The sequence below is a fragment of the Globicephala melas genome, chromosome 16, assembly GCF_963455315.2.
Source record: "Globicephala melas chromosome 16, mGloMel1.2, whole genome shotgun sequence".
NCBI classification, from domain to species: Eukaryota; Metazoa; Chordata; class Mammalia; order Artiodactyla; family Delphinidae; genus Globicephala; species Globicephala melas.
Window position 1 is genome coordinate 15,859,574 of NC_083329.1, and position 24,406 is coordinate 15,883,979.

At 38.3% G+C, this 24,406-nt stretch overlaps 1 protein-coding gene across 1 annotated transcript in view; it reads left to right on the forward strand.

Annotated features, from left to right (window-relative positions):
* The first annotated feature begins 5,513 nt into the window (after nt 1-5,513).
* The window catches only part of CCDC186 (coiled-coil domain containing 186), a 45,777-nt gene continuing 26,884 nt past the window's right edge, over nt 5,514-24,406 (forward strand). Inside the window, exons 1-3 of the mRNA XM_030842425.2 lie at nt 5,514-5,713; nt 14,626-15,321; nt 19,739-19,865. Of these exons, the coding sequence (XP_030698285.1) occupies nt 14,660-15,321; nt 19,739-19,865 (789 nt within the window). The 5' untranslated portion in view covers nt 5,514-5,713; nt 14,626-14,659. The remainder of the gene's footprint in view (nt 5,714-14,625; nt 15,322-19,738; nt 19,866-24,406) is intronic.

The following is a 24,406-nucleotide window of genomic DNA, read 5'->3' on the forward strand; positions in this document are numbered from 1 at the left end:
CAAATCTGCTGCAAGGCCCGCATTTGCCCAAAGCTCAACTCCCACGTCTCTCGCCCCTCCTCCCAATACGCCCCTCCTCCCAAAACCTCCCACCCCAGACCTGCCTTCCCAGCCAAAGCTCCTAGGGCTTCTCTCAACCTTCCGTACTCTCTCCACTTCCAGGCCCCTGATACCCGCTCAACGTACGACCTAAACGTTCAGCGCCCAACATCCGGCCCCAACGACTGAAGCTCCGTAACCCTCACGCAGTCCCTTTCGCTTCCCCATGCGCCTGGGAATCCTGACCTGGAAAGAGGCAAAAGGGCCGCTGACCCCGACCAGCCTCTGAAGCCTGGCGGTGGTGGCACCTGCCCGTGTCCCGGAGCCCCGGCCGCCGGATGCGCTCCCCGCGCTTACCTCGCTCCTGACGCCCAGGCCGCTCTCCCGCGGCAACGCGCGCCTGCGCAGTCCGCATCCACGTGCTGCCGCTGCGGCGACGTGCTGCCGCTGCGGCGACGTGCTGCCGCTGCGGCGACGTGCTGCCGCTGCGGCGACGTGCTGCCGCTGCGGCGACGTGAGCTCTCTGCGCGTTGGGAGCTGCGCCCTGGGCCTGGCGGCGCCATTTTTGTGCTCTAACGTTGGTACAAAAGCTGCAGGGTCAGAGGGAGGTCCACTGCGGAAACTTAAGATAGTCGTTTTTGCTTTTTCTAGAAAGGAGTCCCTGGAAACTCCAAGGGCAAAAATGCAGACCTTGTCTCCGCAAGGGTCACTTGAGTTATATTAATCACTTAAAGTCTTAAGTTTTCTCAAATCAATCCACTGCTTCTGCCTGCACGTGGAAACCAGGTACACGTGATCACAGTTTGCCCTGAGAGCACGTGATTATAGGTTGATGTTGCTCAAAGAAAAAATATTTTTAGCTATTTTTTGAACTATGACCTTTAAAAAAATTCAGAAGAAAAAGGGTACCCTTATGTAATCATCACCCAGTTCAATATTATCAATTTACGGTCAATCTTGTCTGCATCTGTACCCCACATACTCTCCATCCATTGTTTTGAGGCAAATTCCGACTTGTATATTGTTTTCTTTTTAATAGATTTTATTTTTAGAACAGTTTTAGAAATACAAATAGACTGAGAAGACAGTATGGAGAATTCCCACATAAGCCACACCCAGTTTTCCTTATTAGTAACATTATATTAGTAAGATATGTTTGTTACAATTAAGGAACCAATATTGATACATTATTACTAAAGTCCATATTTTATTTAGATTTTCGTAGTGTTTACTTATTGTCCTTCTTCTGAGCCAGGATCCCATTCAGGATAACACACTTATTTAGTTGTCATGTCTCCTTAGGCTCTTGGCTGTGGCAGTTTTTCAGACTATCCGTGTTTTGATGGCCTTCCCAGCTTCCAGGAGTAATGGTGAGGCATTTTTGTACGATGCCCCATTGATGGAATTGGTCTGATATTTTTCTCATGTTAAGAGAGTAGTTATGGGTTATTAGAAGGAAGACTACAGAGGTAAAGTGTCATTCCTATAGCATCATATGAAGGGTACATTCTATGAGCATGATTTATGACAGTTGATATTTTCCATGATCACCTGGCTAGTACTTGTCAGGTTTCCCTACTATAAAGTTACTTTTTTCCCCTCCCTTTACATACTATACACTTTGGAAGAAGTCATTATGTGCAGTCTACACCTAAAGAAAGAGGGTTATGCTTCACTTCCTTAAGGGCAGAGTACTTACAGAAATTATTTAGAATTTTTAAAATATAAATTTATTTATTTTTAGCTGCATTGGGTCTGCGTTGCTGTGTGAGGGCTATCTCTAGTTGCGGTGAGCAGGGGCTACTCTTCGTTGTGGTGTGTGGGCTTCTCATTGTGGTGGCTTCTCTTGTTGCGGAGCACAGGCTCTAGACATGCAGGCTTCAGTAGTTGTGACACATGGGCTCAGTAATTGTGGCTAGCGGGCTCTAGAGCACAGGCTCAGTAGGTGGGCTGCATGGGCTTAGTTGTTCTGCGGCATGTGGGACGTTCCCAGAGCAGGGCTCGAACCCGTGTCCCCTGCATTGGCAGGCGGATTCTTAACCACTGTGCCACCAGGGAAGTCCCTATTTAAAATTCTTTTGCATGGGAGATTTGTCTCGCCTCTTCTATTTATTAATATATTCAATCATCTTTATCAGTAGGAACTCATAGATATTTATTTTATACTTTGGGTTATAATCCAATACTACTTTATTTCCTTGCTCAAATTCCAACTAGGGCCATTGGAAGCTCCTTCAGTCCTTCTTTTTTTATAAATTTATTTATTTTATTGATTTATTTTTGGCTGCATTGGGTCTTTGTGCTGCGCATGGGCTTTCTCTAGTTGCGGCGAGTGGGGGATACTCTTTGTTGTGGTGCGTGGGCTTCTCATTGCGGTGGCTTCTCTTGTTGCGGAGCACGGGCTCTAGGCACTCGGATTTCAGTAGTTGTGGTACGCAGGCTCAGTAGTTGTGGCTCGTGGGCTCTAGAGAGCAGGCTCAGGAGTTGTGGCCCATGGGCTTAGTTGCTCCGTGGCATGTGGGATCTTCCTAGACCAGGGATCGAACCTGTGTCCTCTGCGTTGGCAGGTGGATTCTTAACCACTGCGCCACCAGGGAAGTCCCTTCAGTTCTTTTTTGTTCTCCTTTGACATACTCCCATCAATGTGGGGTTGTTTTTATTTTTTTGAGCACGTTCTTACTTTCTGGGACATTGTATCTTTACATCCATATATATTTAAGGATGTATTTTTAAAAGATTATGACTGTTAAAAAAAATCACCAAAATTTATCCCACCTTTAAAAATAGTTTCCTAATGTCATCAAATTAGTATTGAAAATTTCCAGATAGTCTCAAATGATTTTTAACAGTTGGTATGGTCAAATCAGATCCTACATTTGCATTCAGTGATGTATTTTAAAAAGAGATTTCTTGCAGCTTATGTATTGAAGTAACTGCAGTTTTTCTCACAATTTTGTTGATTACATCCTCTCTAGCAAGAATACTTCACAGGTGGTGTGTTCCTCTATTGCTCCACATCAGAAGACACTTAATATCTAGTCCTTTCTCTTTGGGGGATATTAAAATTAACTTAGCAGGTTCTAATGTTGTCAGACCTATCCATGCACTGTAAAGTTTCCAGTCAGCTTTTCATCTAATGATTCTGGATTCACTGATGATCATTACCTGGATACATTATTTCACTAGGGTTTCCAAAATGGTGATAGTCTATCTTTTCCTCTGCATTTATTACCTGAAATTCTATAAAGAACTTTCTCACATCAACTACTTGACTGAGATTCAGTTTGTAACAGAAAAGGTAGGATGCTTTATTCTTTTATCAGTTTTCAGAATGTGATGATTCCTTGGCATCCTCCAAAGGTGACCAATGACATTTTAAAAAATCAACGCTCATTGATTTTTAACCTGGTAGATGTATCTCTATTGCTGTTATTTTTGAATGCTAAAATTGTCCTATCTTTGACCAGTGGGAACACCTTTGAATTGCCTCCTGAATCTTTTTGACACAACTCCTATGATCTTTGCTTTCTTCTTTGCTTTCTGATACAACCAAAATGTCCTAGGCTTTCTTGTACATTTCTTGCCCCAGATGTAGATTTAGCCCTTGAGCTTCAAGGATCCCAGGTGACTTTTAGAGGTAAATTATATTTAGAGATGGTAGGAGAATAGGGGTGTGCATTGGGTTGATCATTGTTCTAGGCCTTTCCAGTGGACAGCCTTTTTTTTAAATGGAAATGAAATGTGCCATGAGTTCATACTGATATTTCTAAATTCAAATTTAGGATTGTAGTATTTTTACTTAATTTCTTTGATTTTTATATGTGTATTTCCTTTCTCCAATACTGAAAATCTTGGTTCCCAAGGATTACATATACGCTTTATACTAATATATTTCAGAAATAACAGTATGAATGTTATTACTGACAATATGCACACTGAAAAAGCTTAAAGTTTCTTTTTTAATTTTCCCCCTTGGAATAACATCTCAGTAGGAATATTTGGTCAATTTATTGTTTAAAAGTCAAATCATTTCTTGGGACTTCCCTGGTGGCTCAGTGGTTAAGAATCCCCCTGCCAATGCAGGGGACACAGGTTCGAGCCCTGCTCCAGGAAGATCCCACATAGCCTGTGTGCTGCAACCACTGGGCCTGTGCTCTAGAGCCTGCAAGCCACAACTACTGAGCCCACGGGTCACAACTACTGAAGCCTGCACGCCTAGAGACTGTTCTTCACAACAAGAGAAGCCACCGTAATGAGAAGTCCACGTGTGGCAAGGAGGAGTAGCCCCCGCTCTCAGCAACTAAAGAAAGCCCGCGCACAGCAGCGAAGACCCAACCAGCCAACAACAACAAAAAAAGCCAAATAATTTCTTTACTGTCACACTTTCACTGCATAATGTGCTTTAATCAGTATCTTCATTTAAGGAGGGAGGTGCCATTTCCTGTTGAAAGGAAAGAGGAACAGAGTTACAAAATGTTGAATTTTTTAAAGTGGGTTTGTTTTTTGGTTTTGTTTTTTAGGTTTTTGTTTTTGTTTTGCCAGCAGTTAGTATCAAAGAAGTTTAACCGAAAAAGAAGTTTTTCTTTATAAACTCTTGAATTGACTTGTCAGAATCAACTATATTCACGCAGGAGTTGTATGTAAGATATCTTAAAGAACAGCACTTAACTGGACAGAGTAGGTTTGCAAACCCTCCAGACTGAAACTGCTCTCACCTTACTTCTCAGGACGCGATTAGGCAACTATATTGAATACACATCCTCCACCCACCCCGGCCCCCAGTACACTTTTTAAAGTTTTTTGCTAATTATTGAGCTGCTCCAGCATGTCAACCCCGACGCTGCGTGCGGGGATGAGGACACTTCCAGCGCTCAAGGCTCACAGTGCAGTACAGGCGACGAACGCACCAACAGTTTATTATTAAACAATGGCAGTAGGGGCCGCGTGGTGGACTCGAACGCGGTGTTCTGGAAACCCCCAGAACCTCTCCCAGAGATGAACTGTCTGACGGGCAGGTAGGCTGCTCTTGCTGACGCCGCCCACGTCAGGTGCAAGACACGCATCAAAGCTTGCAAGTCACAATTTTGAATTCTCATTTTTATAACTTTATGTCCCTGACTATGATGAGTAAGGGCCAAAGGGTTCAGAGGGAACATCTCCAAGGAGCACGCTCTACAGGAAGCAATAACCTGCTTGGGCCGAGGAGGGGCGTGAGAGATAGGACGGAACTAGAGGCGGGAGAACCGGTTCGCCGGGTCGACCGGGGATGCGGGGTGGTGGGGAGGTGCCCAGCAAGTCTAACTCTCGTGCCTGGCGCTCCCGGGGTAGGAGACAGCGCTGCGCCGGCCCCGCCCACTGCAGACAGGTTACCCAGGCACCAAGGGGCGTCGCGTCACGCCGCCCGCGCCGTGCTGATTGGCTCCTCCAGGGAGCCCCGCCCCCTCAGCTGTAGTGGGGCCGGCTTCAGCGTCGCCGCCATCTTTGTTGATGTGTCAGCTCTGCGGGGGCTTGGGGAAGTCGCGGCGGAGGGAGCTTGGTGTCGGCCCTGTTACTCATCGCTGCCCCCCGCCCCTGCACTTCCTGTTCTTCTGGACCCCGTTATGGAGAAGTTGGCCCCTACGCGGGAATTCCAATGGCCTCTTTAGGGGTGTGGCCTAAGGCTCGAAGAAGTGCGGTAAGTGCCTGAGGGATGCCAGGGGCGGGCCGGGGAGTCGCGGTGGCGGCGCGGCGGGCTGCTCACCTTCCGCTCCGTCGTGCCCACCTTCCGCGCCGTCGTGCCCACCTTCCGCCCCGTCCTGCAGGTCCCGGGGCGGCTCCCTGCCTGGCTTCTCTAGGGGGCGAGGCGAGCGCTGGGGGAAGGAGTTCGGAATCCCCTCCTCTCCCTGCCTCCCTTCCTCAGTCCCGGGCGCCGGGGCAGGAGGCGGCCGAGGGGTCGCCGGGGGCCGTGAGGGCCGCGCCTCCAGAGTGGTGCCTAGAGAGCGGCGGAACTTGGGCCGCTTGCCCGGTCTCCTAATGCGAACTGTAGCTAAGCCCTACCTGCTCGGCCATCCCTCATAGACTCAGTCGCCTATTTCTCCTTTCCTCTCCAAGTTCACTGTGTATGTGTTTTATGTTGACTGTTAGCGACTTTTTAAACTCTCTTCCAAACACTTCCATTACTGTGATTTTAAGTAATTTAGAGACGATTCTTTGGGATTGTGGATATGAGAGAAATCGTTCTTGGTGTTTATGTTGCCTTTTTTCCAAGGACATCAAGGCATTTGATAAACCTTGGTTGGTAAGGATCATGTTTCAAATTTGAGCCTCTCTCAAACTTGTAAAATGGTAAAACCCCTTCTACATGTTCCCTAGTAGCAGTCTTGGGGAACAGGTGTAATTATTGCTTGGCTGTTAACAGTTTAATAACTTGAGCTAATATTTACATTTTGATATTGTTTTGAGGAAAGAGGCCTGGATTTGGAACATTTGGATTACCTTTGACATGATAATCTTGTTACTTAGGAGCGTTGTTTAGAAGGCCATGCAGCCCCAGGCGTTTGGCAGTTTTCTCCGTGTATGCGTGTGTAACGTACCTTTGATGCCTAGCTTTGTTATTTTTTCCGAAATGATAGGTTGGGAGTTTTTCTAAGGAAATTGTGCGGCAAATTAGTGGAAGTGTTTCAAGAGGTGTGCTGGTAGTCACTCAAAAAGAAAAATCTATTAAGTGTTTAGGTATGGTAGTTGTGGGTGCAGCCTTCCCAACTACTAACTACACTGTCATATTTGCAGTGTGTGGGAAAGGTTAAGGTTCAAGAGATATTGATAGTAAAACTGAACTATCTGCTTGTGTATAAAGTCTGCTCGTCTCTGTACAGCTACTTTCCAATTCTTTACCCATCATTACACAAATAGAAAACAGTGATGATTGGCCTCTTTTTTTTTTTTTCTTCCTTTTTGGTCTTTTATTTTAAATTCAGTGACAGTATTGAGTGATTAACAAATTTTGCAGTATAAAGAATTAAAACTCCTTATTACATTGTAATAAACAAGCATGTATAATTACTGAAGATTCTACCTGGAAATGCCTGGATTGTGTTTATATTGGTTTTATTCTTTTTAAGACCTTGTCTAATTCCTGATACCTGGATATAAACTCAGAGGTTTCTTTAAACAGCGGAGATTCCTTAGAGTTTCATTGGTATTTCAGAGGCTTGTTCGCTGCTAACAGGAAAGGAGTGGTGTAGCACAGTAACCACTCTTTAACCTTTTAGTTCCTTCAACCATAAACTAAAGAGTTGTTCTTTGATGCTGTACAGTAACAGCATAGCTGATAATGATTACTTATTCACTTTAAAACCATCTATTTACAGCTACATGCTGACATCCTGGAATGAAGGTAAAACAGTGAAGTGTACTCACTCTTTAGGAAGAGATGATAGGTTGAAGCAGCTTTTATTTAGAGATTTAGAAAAATCATTTTTCCCTTTGAAGGGAATCATCTTTCCCTAATTTGTGCTAGTTTTTCAAATTCATTTAACAGTTTCATGTTAAAGTAAGGCTGCTTAACCTGAAGTTCTGTTTCTTTTCTTTCAGTAAAATTTAGGTCTTTCTTTTATCCCTTATCTCTAGCTTTAAATAAGTAAAGCTGATTCTTGAGTTTCTCATAAACATGTCACGCTGCTTGCAGTGTTGGGAATGTTATGCTCAGTGTCGTTTCAGGGCAACCTTGGGAGCATAGATAATTTAAATTTGCAAATTAACCCTGTAATCTTATCATATTATTGCAAATGTCACCTTTGAAATTTATTTCTCAGCTACTGAGATTTTAAAAATCTATTTGGGCTAAGAAGTAAACAAAAGAAAAAGTATTGGCATGAAGGGGCAATAGACACAAAGTGGAAATCAAACCCAGCAAAGTATTGATTGGATTGTGAGTATAGTTGTCAGTCATTAAGGCACATGAACTGTTAAGTCTATTTCAGGGATGATTATGTAGTAGCTAATGAATAATTTATTTTTTTGGTAAACTACATTGTACCAAATTAACCAAGCCCAGGCCAAAGGTGGCTTCAAAATTTAAACATTAACCAGAACTTCTTAATATAATATAAGGCAGACTTAAAACTTAATTTTTTTTTTTAAGTTATTAGCCTTCCTTTTTGAAAAGGGAGCTATAGGCCAATTACCGCCCCCTCTTTTTTTTTAAGCTTTCAGATTTGGGGGGGAAATTAGCTGAAAATACTTTTCATGTCTTCTTAGACTTATTAAAGTTCATTTGGTGAGCTCTGTACAAGTAGCTTCAAACTGAGATTTCTGTATTAAAATTTTTTCTATTTTAAAACTTACTATTAGAGATACATAAAATTGCATGGATCTAAGATACCAAACTGATAATATGACATATACTTGATAATGTGATGTATGATGTGGCTACTTACTCTCTTTTTCCTGGAATCTTGATGGACTGTAATGTCTTCTGTTTTCATGTCACAGGATTTGGTACTGTTTGGGGTGGGGGTGGGGTATCCTGCTGCATCTATTGCCCTGAGTCTTTTCAACATCTTTTTTTTTTTTTTTTTTTTTGGTGATATAGTGTACACACTGTAAAATTCACAATGCCCTAACCCTTGGTTGCAAAACTAAACAAATCCCTACAGGGATAATTGACCTTGGCCTCATATAATATGCTTTTTAACCTAGTGGACTAAAGACAACTTTTAAGAGCAAGTAATAATGTTTCACGTAAAGGAAACTCGGTATATTAAATTTTACCCAAAAGCTTAGTTACAATGTGACTACTTTATAAATATATCTTACTTTTGGTAAAACTAGAGTTCTTTGAAATAACCAGTTTTTAATTGCTTCTGATTTTAATTGCCGTTTTAGAACCTTGTTACAACTGGTCGGAAAGATAGGTCATTATTTTGTTTATGCTGCTTTCAGAGTGTATTCGGGGAGTGTGTAAAAGACCTTTGGATGTACTTACTTTTCCTTCAAAGGACAGTAAACCATTATATTGAAGAACAGGAGTGCCCTCACAGGCTCAACTTGCTTATCTTAATGGACATTATTTGAGAAGCTATAGCTGGTATTATTTGAGACTTTTTAAAATTTAAAATTTTTAAAGTTTAAAATTTTTAGTTTGTTGTAAGTAACACTTATGCTGAACTGAGTCACATGTTTCTGTGGGACTTAAAACACTCATGCATTTGGACTTAGACACTCATGCATATCTTATACAGCTTCTGATGGAACGCTGACAGACCTTCAAATTAAAATACTGTAAACACAAGAGCAAAAGATTTAACATAGATTTTATATGTTGGTCCACTACACCAGAGTGTAAACTCCAGAAGAGATATCTGTTTTATTCACTGCTGTGTTCCCAACACATAGAACAGTGCCTGAACATAATTACATGCTCAATACATATTTGGTGAATGAATGAATTAATATCTAGTTTAGAAATGTATTTCTGGCTTGGTACTTTTGTATGAGGCTTGTATGTTTGATAATCTATTACCAAATATCTGTGGATTGGATTCATTTGTATTTGCATTTATTGAATAAGCTTAAGTTCTTTTGTTGTTGTTGTTTATACTGCTGTTTACTGAGAAACAAGAAATAATACTAAAAGCTGTTAAAGACAGTGTTTTCGTTTATAAGGCTTTTTGCTTGGAAATAATTTTGTAGAATTGCTAGTTCTTTGATTAAGAAATAAAATCCAAGGTGGATAATGGTTGGCTTTAAGGCAAGTAAATGTTTCTCGACCAGTTGCCTACAGCTGACGAGCTCCAGTAAGAGCGAAACCACTTCTCACTCCACTGAAACAATTTTGAAGTGTGAATTGGTCCTGTAGTACTGTGTCAGAAACAGAAACAACTCTCAGGGGGGAAAATAGTGCTTGAATTAAGAGGAATTTTGTGACTGCTAAATTTAAATACAGTATTTTCCCCTAATGAGTAAGAGTTACTAAAAAGTCAAATAACCTGTGTTACTTCTTACCTCAAAAAAGCAACAGATATTGTAATCTGTAATTGTAGTCGCTATATCTATATACATGAGTGTGAATTTGATTTATACAAGCACTTCTTAATTAAAACAATCTTGTAAACAAATGTCTAGTTTTACATCCTACACCTTTAATCTACTTCTAGGCTATTCAGTCCTCAGTAGCTTTAATGATAACTACCCCCACCCCTAAGAAAAAACTTGGACAGCAGCCAAATTGGCCTATATCACCATTGCCAACTGGAGGCCCACAAGAGGAGTCAGCTGACTCTTTTTTCCCCTGGTTAATCGTGGACAATCAAGCTCATCATGGCTCTCTTCCCCGCACCATTCTTGTACAGTTATTTACTCTTTAGTGATGGCTTTTTACATATATACACATAAATCTTCTTTAACTTCTCTCCTTTTTCTTTTGCCTCCAATCAGTATTCATTTGAGCATCAGAAAACTGTGTTTGCAAGTTAAGTGATTCTCAGATGCCAGTTCATCTGAAGAGTTTTTTCAAAGGTCATGGGCATATTACTGAGCAACAGTATAGAAAGTGCTTGTCTTTTTTTTTTTTTTTTTTTTGTGGTACGCGGGTCTCTCACTGCTGTGGACTCTCCCGTTGCGGAGCACAGGCTCCGGACGCACAGGCTCAGTGGCCATGGCTCACGGGCCCAGCCGCTCCGTGGCACGTGGGATCCTCCTGGACCGGGGCACGAACCCATGTCCCCTGCATCGGCAGGCGGACTCTCAACCACTGCGCCACCAGGGAAGCCCAGTGCTTGTCTTTTGAGGTTGAACTAAGCCTTCTTTAATTTACAGGAGGATAATATGTAAAACAGTCCAAGCTGAGGTAATTATAAAAAGTTTTTTTTGTTTTTTTTTTTTTACCTAGATGAATATCCAGCAGAATGAGACCTTTTTGTTGTTCTGTACTGTCTTACACATGACAAGTCTTCTTACAACCTGGTTCCCACCTTCTAAATGTCCTTCAACGCCCCCCCCCAGCTCATTGTATAAACCCAATCCCACCCTCACTGAGAACCACTGAACAGCCTTTGCAAGAATGACTGTAAAGGTAGTAGAGAATATATTTGTTAGATTTATTTATCTATTTATTATTACTATTATATTGCTTGAGATTTAAGAAGTTTGATTCAGTTCAGAGCGTGGTTCCTCTTCTTTGCAAGAGATCATTTAAAAGGCTGTTCAGAAATGTCACAAGGAAAAACAAAACAAAACAAAAAAATAAACAAAAAAAGAAACGTCACAAGGAAGGCTGCCACTATGTACCTGATGAGTATAAATGAAGTATGTTTTCATTTACATGAGAGATTATTTTTGTACTTCTCATGAGGGAAAATTTGAAGGAAAATGTGGCCTTAGAATACGTCCTTTAAATATAATTAGGCTCTGGATAGACTGAAGGGAAGAATGTTCTAGATTAGAGCAAAGCCATGGAAATGTTAATGAGCACACTGTTTGGAGGAATCTTGAATAGACTGGTCAGGGACTGGCAAAGTATAATACTATAGTGAAGTACTAGGATTTTAGGAATGTGTTGAGAGATAAGATTGGAAAAATACTACAACTGGTTTATTGAGGAATTGCAACTCTGAGGTATAAACATGAAATGCTCACATCCCCTCCACTTCCCTCTGAGGTGCAATCCTTCAATAATGTCTTGGTTTGATGTCATAACCCTTTTGCTGCCACTTTTGATAACCAGAAAAAACTTATTCCAGAAATTAAGACAGGTTTCAATCGCTTACAAAACAAAAGCAACAAAAAATGTTAATCATAAACTCTATCATCTCCCTAAAGAAGTGTTGAAGCTGTTAGTTCCCAGCTGCTTGGATTAAAGAAGAAGAGGTGTAATTTGGCTCTAAAATATGTTCCCTCTCCTTTCTCTAACTAGCCCTTTTGGAGTTGGGGGAAGAAAACCAGCCAGTGGAGGCAGAGTTCTCACTCTCTGAAACTTTAAAGAGGGAAGAGATAGCTCTGGCCTTACTCTGGTCCATGTGGTTGTATTTGATGGTGGTCTCTGGAGGTGGTATGTGTGGATTTCTGGGGGGCAGTGTTGTAGCTCCGTGGACCCTTGTGCCATTGAGGACTTGCTTCATAGGGCAGCTCCTGTTCCCCTTTGGCAGAGCCTATGTAGTATATTCTTCAACCCCTTCTCTGGATTGGGTGACGCAGGAGGGAGGAATGGAGTGAGACTGAGAAACCAACAATTCAGTGTTCCGGGTAGGAAGTTATCAGGCCTGGGTTGGGTTGCAGGTTGGGGACAGTGACAGTAGAAAGGAGGGTATAATTGCAGGAGACATGAAATTAGTAAAAGAATATGAGGCTAAAGGAAAGGAAGGAGTCATGACTAAGAAAAATGATACCATTGACAGAAATAAAAAAAAGATTATCTGGGGGTACTCAATTTTAGGAGCTATTGTTATGATTTTGGATTTAACCATTTTTGAGTTGAGCCATTGGAAATGCCTGTATTCATTTGAGATTTTATTTTATGTAGAGATAGAGTGAAGACAAAGAGATAATTCATTATCTGTAACTCAAGAGCACAGGAATGAAAATAATTAAAGTGGGCATCAACTGTGAGTTTTTGGTTTAAGTTATCAAAGTGGATGAATTCTGGGAAGGAAAATAAAGTTGAGGACTGAACCCTGGGGAATATGAAAGCTGGATGAGAAGATAACGATTGTTTGCGTAATGCTTTTCTGTTCGCAAAGCATGGTGCACAGGCAAGAGCCTTAAGAGTTCTCAAATGAGAGGTTTTTTTCACTTGCTATCTATGCTGGAGAGTCACAATGCCTTCGTAGACTCATTCTCTTTTAAATAGATTCTTTATCTGCTTTCCATTACATTTGGTCAGCTCTGAATTTGACTTAAGTAGATATCACATAGCATTGACTAGTTATGATGTTTCTAAATTAAGATTTCAAATTCAGCAGCAACACGTTCACAAGTTGTATCTTGAAATTAGTTACTTTGAGGAAGGTAATGTAGGCGGCTAATGTCCCTGTTTGAGAATTATTTTACTTTGTCCTAGATTTGGAATACAGCATACTCACAAGGCTTTTTGTTACTGCATTTATTTGTATTGCCTAAACCAAACCTTTATTGCTAGTGTGGACTTTGTCTTAGTATGCAATATATGCAGCAAGATAATAATGATAATTTGTTTCATTGTTTGGAAATATGTTTTACAGGTAGGTAATTTATAGTATTAAGGCCAACGTCTGTATTAGTCGACGCCAGAGTATTTAACAAACAAGCTGGTTTTCTTTCCTTTCTTAGAATTATTCTTCCCATTTTCTGCATTCCTAGTCCTCAAATACTGCTTTTCTCATATTACTTCTTGCTTTAATTCCACAAATATTTGAAAACCTAGTATGTGCTAGAAATTCTATGGTATATCAAGTATACAAGTCTGTCATGATTTATCGTCCTTCTTAACAACCTTCACTCCTGCATATCATTCTGAGGATTCTACCTGACCATCTTCTCTTACCCTTTTTCACCATCCTCTGACCACCACCTTCACCACAGACCAACGTAAACATGTATCTTTCTTTTATTCAAATATTAGTCTTTCTGTTTTCCATTTATACCTTACATCTGGAAGTATTTTTTCCCTAGTTTCTTTCAAAACTGTGATCTGCCCACATTTTTATCTAACCTCACATGACTCCAGTACATGCTTGGTTGATGTCTGACAAAAGAAGTTGACAATTCTTCTTCATCAAGATTGCTGGAATGTTTTTATTTTTCTGTCTCAGGATAATTTTTAAAGTTGACTAATTTTCAGAAAATAGCTAGATTAGTAACGCTCATAAACAGCATAAAATATATTTTAACATTGTTGAATTAGTTTTGTAAATGTTTCTTTTATGACCTAAGCAATGTATATGAGGTCCGTTTGAGTTGTACTGAACATTGTGTGTTCTTGATGAGAATGTTTGGAAATCGCCATGATACTTCCTGCAACCCTGGGTGAAAAATGAATTCCTGTCAGGGATCCTTTACACCCTGACTTCTTTCAGCTCAGCTCTAGGTGTCTGGGCTGTAGGTAGCTGTGTTTTGTTATTGTTTAGTTTTCCTTTTGCAGTAAATATTTATCATTGTTAATGTACATTGTTTTATTATCTTGATTTGTAATTTCTTGCCTAGTGTTTTCATTGCTATCTTATTTCCCCAATAGTTTCTTACAAATTCTTTAGGTAGTCTTTTTCCCTTTGTGGAGCTGAAGGAATTCTAAACAATTCTTGGGCGCTAATCTTCCTGTTATTAGTATCATTCCATACCCAACATCTTATGGGGGTGATTGGGGAATGCCAAACTGCAACTGAAGTGAAGTTGTAGGACTGGACTGAAGGAGAAAAGAGAATGAGCCTATGTAGCACCTGACTGGTTGTGGCTCACGTGGGTCAGCTGTTCTATTCTTCCCCCCACCCCCACCCAAGGAAAGAATTTTTAAAGAATTATTAGTGGTAAAATGTGCGGCCTTAGATTTTCCACATCATGGAATGTGTGCAAATATATATGGGGTCTTGGTTTAAAAAACCTTTTTAAAAAAAATTTATGTTTTGACTTTCTCAGATGTAAAACGAAGATCAGGAACAGCTTTGAAGAGATGCAAAGTGAATTGGTGCCAGTCAGCATGTCAGAAACAGAGCACATAGCCTCCATTTCCTCTGATCAAAATATTGAGAAAACATCTGAAATAAAGGAAGACTCATGCAATTCGTTTTCTGGTGATGAAAACAGCAGCTTAGAAAATGAGTCCAAACTGTTGTCATTAAAGTTTGATAAAACTTTATGTCAGCCCAGTGAACACAATAATCAAACTGAAACACAGGAAAATTATATTCCAGATCATGGTGGAGGTGAGGATTCCTGTGCTAAAACAGACATATGCCCAGAAAATTCTGAACAAATAGCTAATTTTCCTGGTGGAGATTTTACAAAGCAAGTTTTGAAAACAAATGAAGCAGAACAAACAGTAACACAAATATTGGCGGAATTAAGGTCATCTACATTTACAGAAGCAGCTAATCAAAAGACCTATTCAGAAAGTCCTTATGATACAGACTGCACCAAGAAACTTATTTCAAAAATGAAGAATGTTTCAACATCAGAGGATTTGTTGGAAGAAATAGAATCTGAGCTCTTATCTACTGAGTTTGCAAAAGAACACCGACTACCAAATGGAATGAATAAGGGAGAAAATGCATTAGTTATGTTTGAAAAGTGTGTGCAAGATAAGCATTTGCAGCAGGAGCATACCATAAAGAAGTAAGTGTTTTTTTCTTTCAGGTTATTTTTTTCCACAGGGATTAAAGATTGAATTCTTTAAAGGAAGGTATCATTTTATCTACTTTTATTTCCACAATAGAGCCATGCACATGGTAGTTGAGCAGATGTTAAGTTTGCCTAGTTATTTAATATATAACTCTGTTTTTTCTTAGAATGTGGTATTGTATTTTCATTATTTTAGAAATAATAGGTAAACAGTGTTTTTATGAGAGTTATATATAATATACCTATGTCAAATACATTAGCATATATAGAAACATATGTATCTATGTATAATGGCACTGTTTTGAATATGATTCAAAATTTCTGTTTTACATATGTCTTAGTGTATAAGTTTAAAAGAATAAATGTTTTATTAAAGTGTTAGTTTATTAAAGATCTAGAAAGATTTATAAAGAGAAATAAATTTATATTCTTTCAAATTTTCCAGTTTTGAAAGAATGTAAAACATAATGTCAGAATTAAGATAAATTCAAGAGGAATGACAAGTTATAAAATTCAAAAAATTTTCTTAAAATTCCCACTGTAAATTCATTGGTTTAAAAAATTAAAATTAGAACAGAAGAATTGGTCTAGTGTCATTCAATAAATAAGAACATAGTTGTTTTTAGACTTCTCTTGGATTTATGGAGTTAATTTCTATTTTAACAACAGTTTAATTTCATTTTATCTTTTCCTAATAATATTATATCACTCTTTGTTTTAAATTTATATATGTGAGTGATGCATATGTTTAGGTACTCCTATAACCTTTAATAAAGGAAAATAAAACTTGCTAGCCTTCACTAAAATACAGACGGATTCTCTTTTTAAAAAAGTGATACTTTAAAAAAATTTTTGGAATGGTAAAAAAATTTTTGGAATGGGAGGGGTGTGTGTAGAGAAAGGGGAGGAGGAAATCTACACGCTAGAGGAGGATGACAGAGGAAAATATACCATAATCCAAATATTGCTTGATATGCAATTGACTTTTAATGATCTCCTTGCTTCTAGTTCACTCTTCCAGATTATCAGTAGATCAGTCTTCCCCAAGCCAGCTCACCCTTCATTGGTTTACCCAATGAATTTTAATCTCAGCATCCAGAGCCCTTCTTTTTTCTATTTTTTTATTTTTCAATTGTGATAAAATACACATAACATAAAATTTACCATCTTAAACATTTTTAAATGTGTGCAGTTTGGTAGTGTTAAGTATATTCACATTATTGTACAACCGATCTCCATAGCTTTTTCATCTTACAAATCTGAAATTCTATACCTATTGAACAACAGCTCCCTGTTTCCCCCTGCCCCAGCCCCTGGTAACCACCATTCTACTTTGTTTCTAAGAGTTTAACTGCTTTTGATACTATTTGCCGTTTTGTGACTGGCTTATTTCACTTAGCAGATGTCCTCAAGGTTCATCCATATTGTAGCCTGTGTCAGAGCTTCCTTCCTTTTTAGGGTTGAATAATATTCCATTGTATGTATACATACCACATTTTGTTATCTGTTCATCCATCAGTGGACATTTGGGTTGCTTCTACCTTTTGGCTAGTGTGAATAACGTTGCTGTTAACATGAGTGTACAAATATCTCTTGAGAATCTAATACCTTTCTTAATACTATGCAAAAACCAATGTCAGCTACTCCTGCTCATAACTTTACTGGAATGCTGCTATTATTGAAAAAACTGTGATTTTATACTTGAACCATCAGTATTTCTGCCATTCTTGCTTTTTAGGGTAACTTCCTTATTTTCCTGTTACCTGTGCTTATCTCTTAGACCTTCCCTTTGAGATCATCCTTGATGCCTCTACTTTCCTTAAATTTGGAGACTTAACCACTTTCAAGCTTCTCTTGTAAATTATAAGATGTTACAGATTTAATAATAATATCAGGAACACTTAAATGCTGTTAATTATGTGCCTGGCACTTTACATGTATTAACTCATGGAATCCTCACAACAACCCTATGTGGTATGAACTATTATTATTCCCATTTTACAGATGAGGTACTTGAAGCACAGAGAGGTTAAGTAACTTGCTTCAGGTCACATGCTAGTAAATGGCAAAGTTAAACCCAATTAGTCTGGCTTCAGTGGATTTTTTTAATGTGGTTATCTGAAATGAACAAGTTACATGTTATTAAATTTATCTAAAAACATTAGGAATACAGTAGAAAATTAATTCCTCTTTTGTTCCGTCATGTCAGAACAGTGGCCACATGGTAGACTGGGGTGAGCACAGGTCTGGTCAGAAGCCCAGAGTTGGAAGATTCCCACTACCACTTGCACGCTCTGTTTCCTTAGTTAAATCAACCTCTCCAAGACGAAGATTTTTTCATCTTTATGAGGGGACAATACTTACCTGATGGGATTGTTTTGAGGACATTAAAGCATTATAAAAATGTCAAATATTATTTTAAATCTAAGTTAATTTTTTGTTATACGTGTAATTTTTTTTTTTTTTTTTTTTGCGGTGCGTGGGCCTCTCACGGTTGTGGCCTCTCCCATTGCGGAGCACAGGCTCCGGATGCGCAGGCTCAGCGGCCATGGCTCACGGGCCCAGCCGCTCCGCGGCACGTGGGATCCTCCCGGACCGGGGCACGAACCTGTGTCCCCTGCATCTGCAGGCGGACTCTCAACCACTGTGCCACCAGGGAAACCCATACATGTAATATTTTAAATTTCAAATAAAATGCTTTGTGATTAAGGTTAGCTCTAAAACAACTCATTTTTTTTCTTTTGCCTTCATTTAATTTTCTGTAAAGAAAACTACCTTTCAGTTCCTTTGGCTTAAATTTTCATGAATGCATGTATTTTCAAATGGCTTTGTTTATACATCCATTCCTCTATTTTCTAACATCAATATTATTGTCCAAGGTCCCAACCAGAATTCTTAATTAAGAACAGTTATTTGTGTACAGGATATGCATTTGGCATGTAAGAATAACAATTTCAGGGCTTGCTGTTCTTCACTTCTCCCTCCCTAAATTGTTTACTTTCGAGGTATAGTCAGGATTTTTGTGTTTCAGGTTGTTTTTCGCAACAAATTGAGTGTACGCCTTAATCATGTACATAAACAAAGTTAACCCCCTGTGCCATGAAAGGCTTGAAGAAACTTGCATGCTACACATTTTTTTCTTTTCCCAAACATTTTCATGACTTTCCTCCTCACTGCATTACTGTCCTCCTCAGAGAGGTCTGTCCTGGTTACCTTATGTACAATCACAGCTCAAGTCACTCTCCCTGTCCTCTTGCCCTCCTTTAGTTTTCTTAATAGAACTTAATCACAACTTGGTATTTCATTATATATCTATTTATTGTTTAATTTCTCTGTTAGAATGTAAGCATCATGAGGGCAGGGACAGTTTGCTGATGTACCCCCAACATATAGACTAATATAGGTACATAGTAGGTACCCAGTGAGCATTTGTTGAGTAAATGAGGGATCTTCAAAGGAGAAGATGGCAAGGAATTAGACCTGGGTCCAAATCTCAGTTCAACCGCTTACTAGCTATATAACCTGGAATAAGTTCTAGGCTTCAGTTTTGGTTTGTTTTCAAATTCATAAAGCATAATAATAATTTCATAGACTTATTAATTTATAGACCTGAGTGTTAAATAATGCATTTAAAGCTAAACTTAGTAAATAGTAATTGTGCAATAAATGTCAAATAATAGCTGTTGCTAGTAATCCTAAAATATTAGCTGTTAACCCTCTTAGGTATCTTACTTTATAGTTCTGAGTACTTTTACAGGTAATTTTTAAGGTTTTATTTATATTTTTCTAGGGAACTCAAAATGAAATTTCTGCTCAAACTTTATTATTTTACATTGACTACTTTTGTAACTATAAGAATATCATTAAAATATTTTAGAAATCTAAAGCAAGATTTCTCAACCACAGCACTATTGACATATGGGGGCAGATCATTTTTTGTTGATGCTGGGGCTATCCTGTGCATTGTAGGATGTTTAGCAGCATCCCTGCCTCTGTGTACAAGAAGCCAGTAGCAAGCCTCACCACTGTAGTGGCTACCAAAAAGTTTCTCCAGACACATGCCTGGAGGGGAACAGTTGCCCCTGGTTGCCACTGACTGACCTGAAGGAATTCCAGTGCTGAAGGGATGAACTACATAATTCATATGCCTGTAGACATAAACTTAAAAGTGTGTGGTTTTCTTTATCTGATTATTTTTCTCTTAATTTGAAATAATACAAATTTCTAGGAAAAAGTTAATAGCCTGACTGGCCAGAGAATGTTTTGTAAAGTATAATATATCATTACAAAATGACTACTTGGGAATTTTCATTTCTTAATCATAGGTATCTACACCCTAGTCTGCAAACAGATTATATTACACATTGTCATTTTTAATTATGTTTTACTGATACTGCCTTTTTATATTTAGGTTAATTAAAGAAAATAAGAAGCATCAGGAACTTATCTTAGACATTTGTTCAGAAAAAGACAATTTAAGAGAAGAACTAAAAAAAAGAACAGAAACAGAGAAGCAGCATATGAACACAATTAAACAGGTAAAAAGACAAAAATCTTTAAAGTCTGTTCTTCAATATATAAAATAAATACATTCCTGAATATTTGTGTGTAAATTGAAGTTCTGTAAGTTAAATCATACTTTAAATGCAGAAGATTGCTTGGTATGTGAAGCATTGTCTTTTATGAACTGGGAATCATAGTTGATCTTTTTGTTTTATATAAATTAATATTTCTATGTGATATGTGTGACTATTCTATATATAATAGAAATCTGAGCGGGAAAGACTATTTGTTTGGCAGTCAAATAGATTGTTTTGGAAGAAGCAGTATATACTTAAAAGTTTATATCTGGCATTAGAATGTTTTCAAGCTTATAGTTTAATATGTTTCCATTCTCAGTATTTTGTGAACTATACTGAAGACTGGCTCTCTTCAGACTTTATCTGGTGAGCTAGCTTCCCTAGCCTTTCCTTTTCTTTCTTTGTTTCTTTCTTTTCTTTCTTTCTTTTCTTTTTTTTAAATGTACTGTGATGCTTGGATTGACAAAGTTCATCTTTGTTTTCTTTGTTTGTTTTTTTTTTTTTAATGTACTGTGATGCTTGGATTGACAAAGTTCATATTCAAGACTGGTAGCAAAGCTCAGCTGCTCTTTATCTTTCTGAGCTGCTTTTTCTTCTGTGGGAAGGATTAGAAACATTGTAGCCTTAAAAGTCTTTCTTTTTGCCTCATCTTTCACAGAAAGCTATATAATGAAAATAAAAGTAAACAGCTGGTAGTAATATAATAAAAAACCAAGTTTCACTTATCTATGCCTTGGTATACTTCATGAACCTTTACATAGTTGGAAGGTGACCATATTTGTAAAATTTTACATATTTAATCCTGATTTTTGTGTGGAAAGGGCTACTGCATGCAGACCAAACTTAGAATTTTAAAGTGTGAAGGTGCCTTAATAGTAGCCTGAATCTGTATTTTGGTAGGCAGGTCACTGCTGATGACCTGAAACTTCAGACTAAATAGATGGAGGTGAACCAGAGCTGTTCTTTTCATGAGCTTGTTAGTGGTTGTGCCTTTTTAAAAGAGAAAATTCGATTCACCATTCTTTTGCTAGCCAGTATAGCAGAGTTTTCTTTCCTAATTTTATCTGTGAATCTGCACCACTTAATATGGCAGCCACTAGCCATAGTGCTATTGAGCACTAAAAGGTGGCTAGTCCAAATTAAGAGGTGATGTAAGTGTGAAATACACACTTAATTTCAAAGACTTAGTACAAAAAAAGATAAAATGGCTCAGTTTTTCATGTTGATTACATGTTGATATGATATTTATAGGATTTAATAAAACATTTATTTCACCTGTTTCTTTTTGCTTTTTAAAATGTGGCTACTAAAAAATTGTGGCTTAGGGGCTTCCCTGGTGGTGCAGTGGTTGAGAGTCCGCCTGCCGATGCAGGGGACACGGGTTCGTGCCCTGGTCTGGCAGGATCCCACATGCCGCGGAGCGGCTGGGCCCGTGAGCCATGGCTGCTGAGCCTGCGCGTCCAGAGCCTGTGCTCCACAATGGGAGAGGCCACAACAGTGAGAGGCCCGCGTACCGCAAAAATGAAAAGAAAAAAAATTGTGGCTTATATTTCTATTGGACAGTGTTGCTCTAAATAATTTTGTCATAAGGATAATTAGTACACATGTACTATATGTAAACTAATATTTAGGGTTTTTTATAACAGCTTTATTGAGGTATAATTCACATACCATATAATTCACTTATTTCAGTATACAGTTCAGTGGTTTTTAGTTGTGCAGGGTTTGTCACAATTTTAGAAAATTTTATCATACAAAAAACTCTGAATCCATTAGTAGTCACTCCTCATTTCCCTCCAACCCCTCGCAGCTGTCTCCCCCCAGCCCTAGGGAACAACTAATCTACTTTCTGTCTCTCTGTATATTTGCCAATTCTGAACACTTCATATAAATGGAATCCTATAATATGTGTCCTTTTCCTTCGTATAAATGGAATCATATAATATCTGGCTTCTTTCACTTAGTGTAATGTTTTCAAGGTTTCAATCAAATTGTAGCTTGTATCAGTACTTAAATTAATGGCCAAGTGATATTCTGTTGTATAGGTATACAACATTTTATTTATCCTTTCATCATCTGATGGATATTTGGGTTGTTTGCACTTTCTGGCTATTATTAATAATGCTGCGATGTTGAAGTTTTTGTGTGGACATATGCTTTCATTTCTTTTGGGTGTCTACCTAGGAGTGGAATTGTTGGGTCAAATGATAACTCTATGTTTAACTTACTGAGGAGCTGGCAGACTGTTTTCCAAAGTGGCTGCACCATTTTATATTCCTACCAGCAGTGTATGAGGGTTTCATTTTCTCCACATCCTTGCCAATGCTTGTTATTATTGGACTTCTTTATTATAGCCATCCTAATGGTTGTGAAATGGTATCTCGTGATTTTGATATGCATTTCCTTAATCACCAATGAAATTACACATCTTTTCCTGTGCTTCTTGGCCATTTGTATATCTTAAATAGATACTTCTAGGGAAGTATTTTCTCTACCCATTTTTAAACTTTTTTGTTGTTGAGTAGTGATAGTTCTTTTTATATTCTGGATTATAAACCTTTATCAGATATATGATTTGCAAATATTTCCTCCCATTCTGTGGATTTGTTTTCACTTTCTTGATAGTGTACTTGGACAAAAATTTTAAATTTTGATGATGTCCAGTTTTATCTATTTTTTCTTTTAATTGCTTGTGCAGTTGGTGTCATATGTAAGACTCCATTGCCAAATCCACGATCATGAAGATTTACTCCTATGTTTTCCTCTAAGAGTTTTTTAATTAGGCTTTTATATTTAGGTCTTGATTCTTTTTGAATTAATTTTTTTTATATTGTATGATATACAACTTCATTCTTTTGTATATGGCTATCCAGTTGTCCCAGAACCATTTATTAAAAAGAGTATTCTTCCTCTATTGAATGGTCTTGGCATCCCTGTTGAAAACCAATTGATACATCAACTTATTTCTAGACTCTCAGTTCTGTTTCATTGATCTATTTGTCTTTCATTATGCTAATACCACACTATCTTGATTTCTGTTGTTTTGCAGTAAGTTTTGACATTGGGAAGTGTGAGTTCTCAAATTTTGTTCTTCTTTTCCAAGATAGTCTATTCTCAGTTTCTTGTATTTCCATATGAATCTTACTATCAACTTGTCATTCTACAGTGAAGCCAACTGGGTTTGTTAGGGATTGCATTGAATCTGTAGACTTCATTTGGAGAGTATTGCCATTTTAACAATATTATGTTTTTCAATTCACAAACAAGGGATATCCGCCCATTTATTTAGATCTTTAATTTCTTTCTAAAGTGCTCTGTAGTTTTCGGAGTCATTTTTGCAATTCCTTCATTAAATTTATTCCTAGGTGGTTTATTCTTTTTGATGCTATTGTAAATGGAGTTGTTTTCTTAATTTCATTTTCAGATTGTTAATTACAAGTGTATATAAAACTTTATTTATTTATTTATTTTGCTGCATTGACTCTTCGTTGCTGCACGCAGGCTTTCTCTAGTTGTGGCAAGCGGGGGCTACTCTTCGTTGTGGTGCGTGGGCTTCTCATTGCGGTGGCTTCTCTTGTTGTGGAGCATGGGCTCTAGGTGTGCAGGCTTCAGTAGTTGTGGGTCGTGGGCTCTAGAGCACAGGCTCAGAAGTTGTGGCGCATGGCTTAGTTGTTCCGCAGCATGTGGGATCTTCCCGGACCCGGGCTTGAACCCGTGTCCCCTGCATTGGCAGGTGGATTCTTAACCACTGCGCCACCAGGGAAGTCCCAACAATTTTTTTATATTATATTCTGTAACTTGGCTGTACTTGTTTATTAGTTCTAAAATTTTTTGGCAGATTTCTTAGGATTTTCCATATATAAAATCATGTCATCTGCATGTAGAGAGTTTTACTTCTTCCTTTCTCATCTGAGTGCTTTTTATTTCATCTCCTGCCTGATTTCCCTGGCTGGACCCTCCAATACAATGTTGAGTAGAAGTGGCAAGAGTAGATATCCTTCTCTCATTTCTGAAGCATTGTCTTTCACCACTAAGTACGGTGTTAGCTGTCGGCTTTTCATAGATGCTATCAGGTTGAAGAAGTTCCTTTTTATTCCTAGTTTGTTGAGTATTTTTATCATGAAAGAGTGTTGAATTTTACCAAATGCCTTTTCTACATCTGTTGAGATGATTATGTGTTTTTTGTTCTGTCGATATATGGTGTATTACATTAACTGATTTTTGGATATTAAACCAACATAGTTTTACTGTGATAAATCCCTTTTGGTCATGGAGTATAATTCTTATATATTGCAGAAGTTTTTGCTAGTATTTTGTTGAGAATTTTTCTGCCTATATTCATAAGAGCTATTGCTCTTGTAGCTTTCTTTTCTTGTGATGTCTTTGGTTTTGGTGCAGCATAGTACTGACTTCATAGATTGAGTTGGGAAGTGTTCCTTTTTTTGGGGGGGGGTGACAATTTGTGAAGAATTAGTATTAATTATTTAAATGTTTGGTAG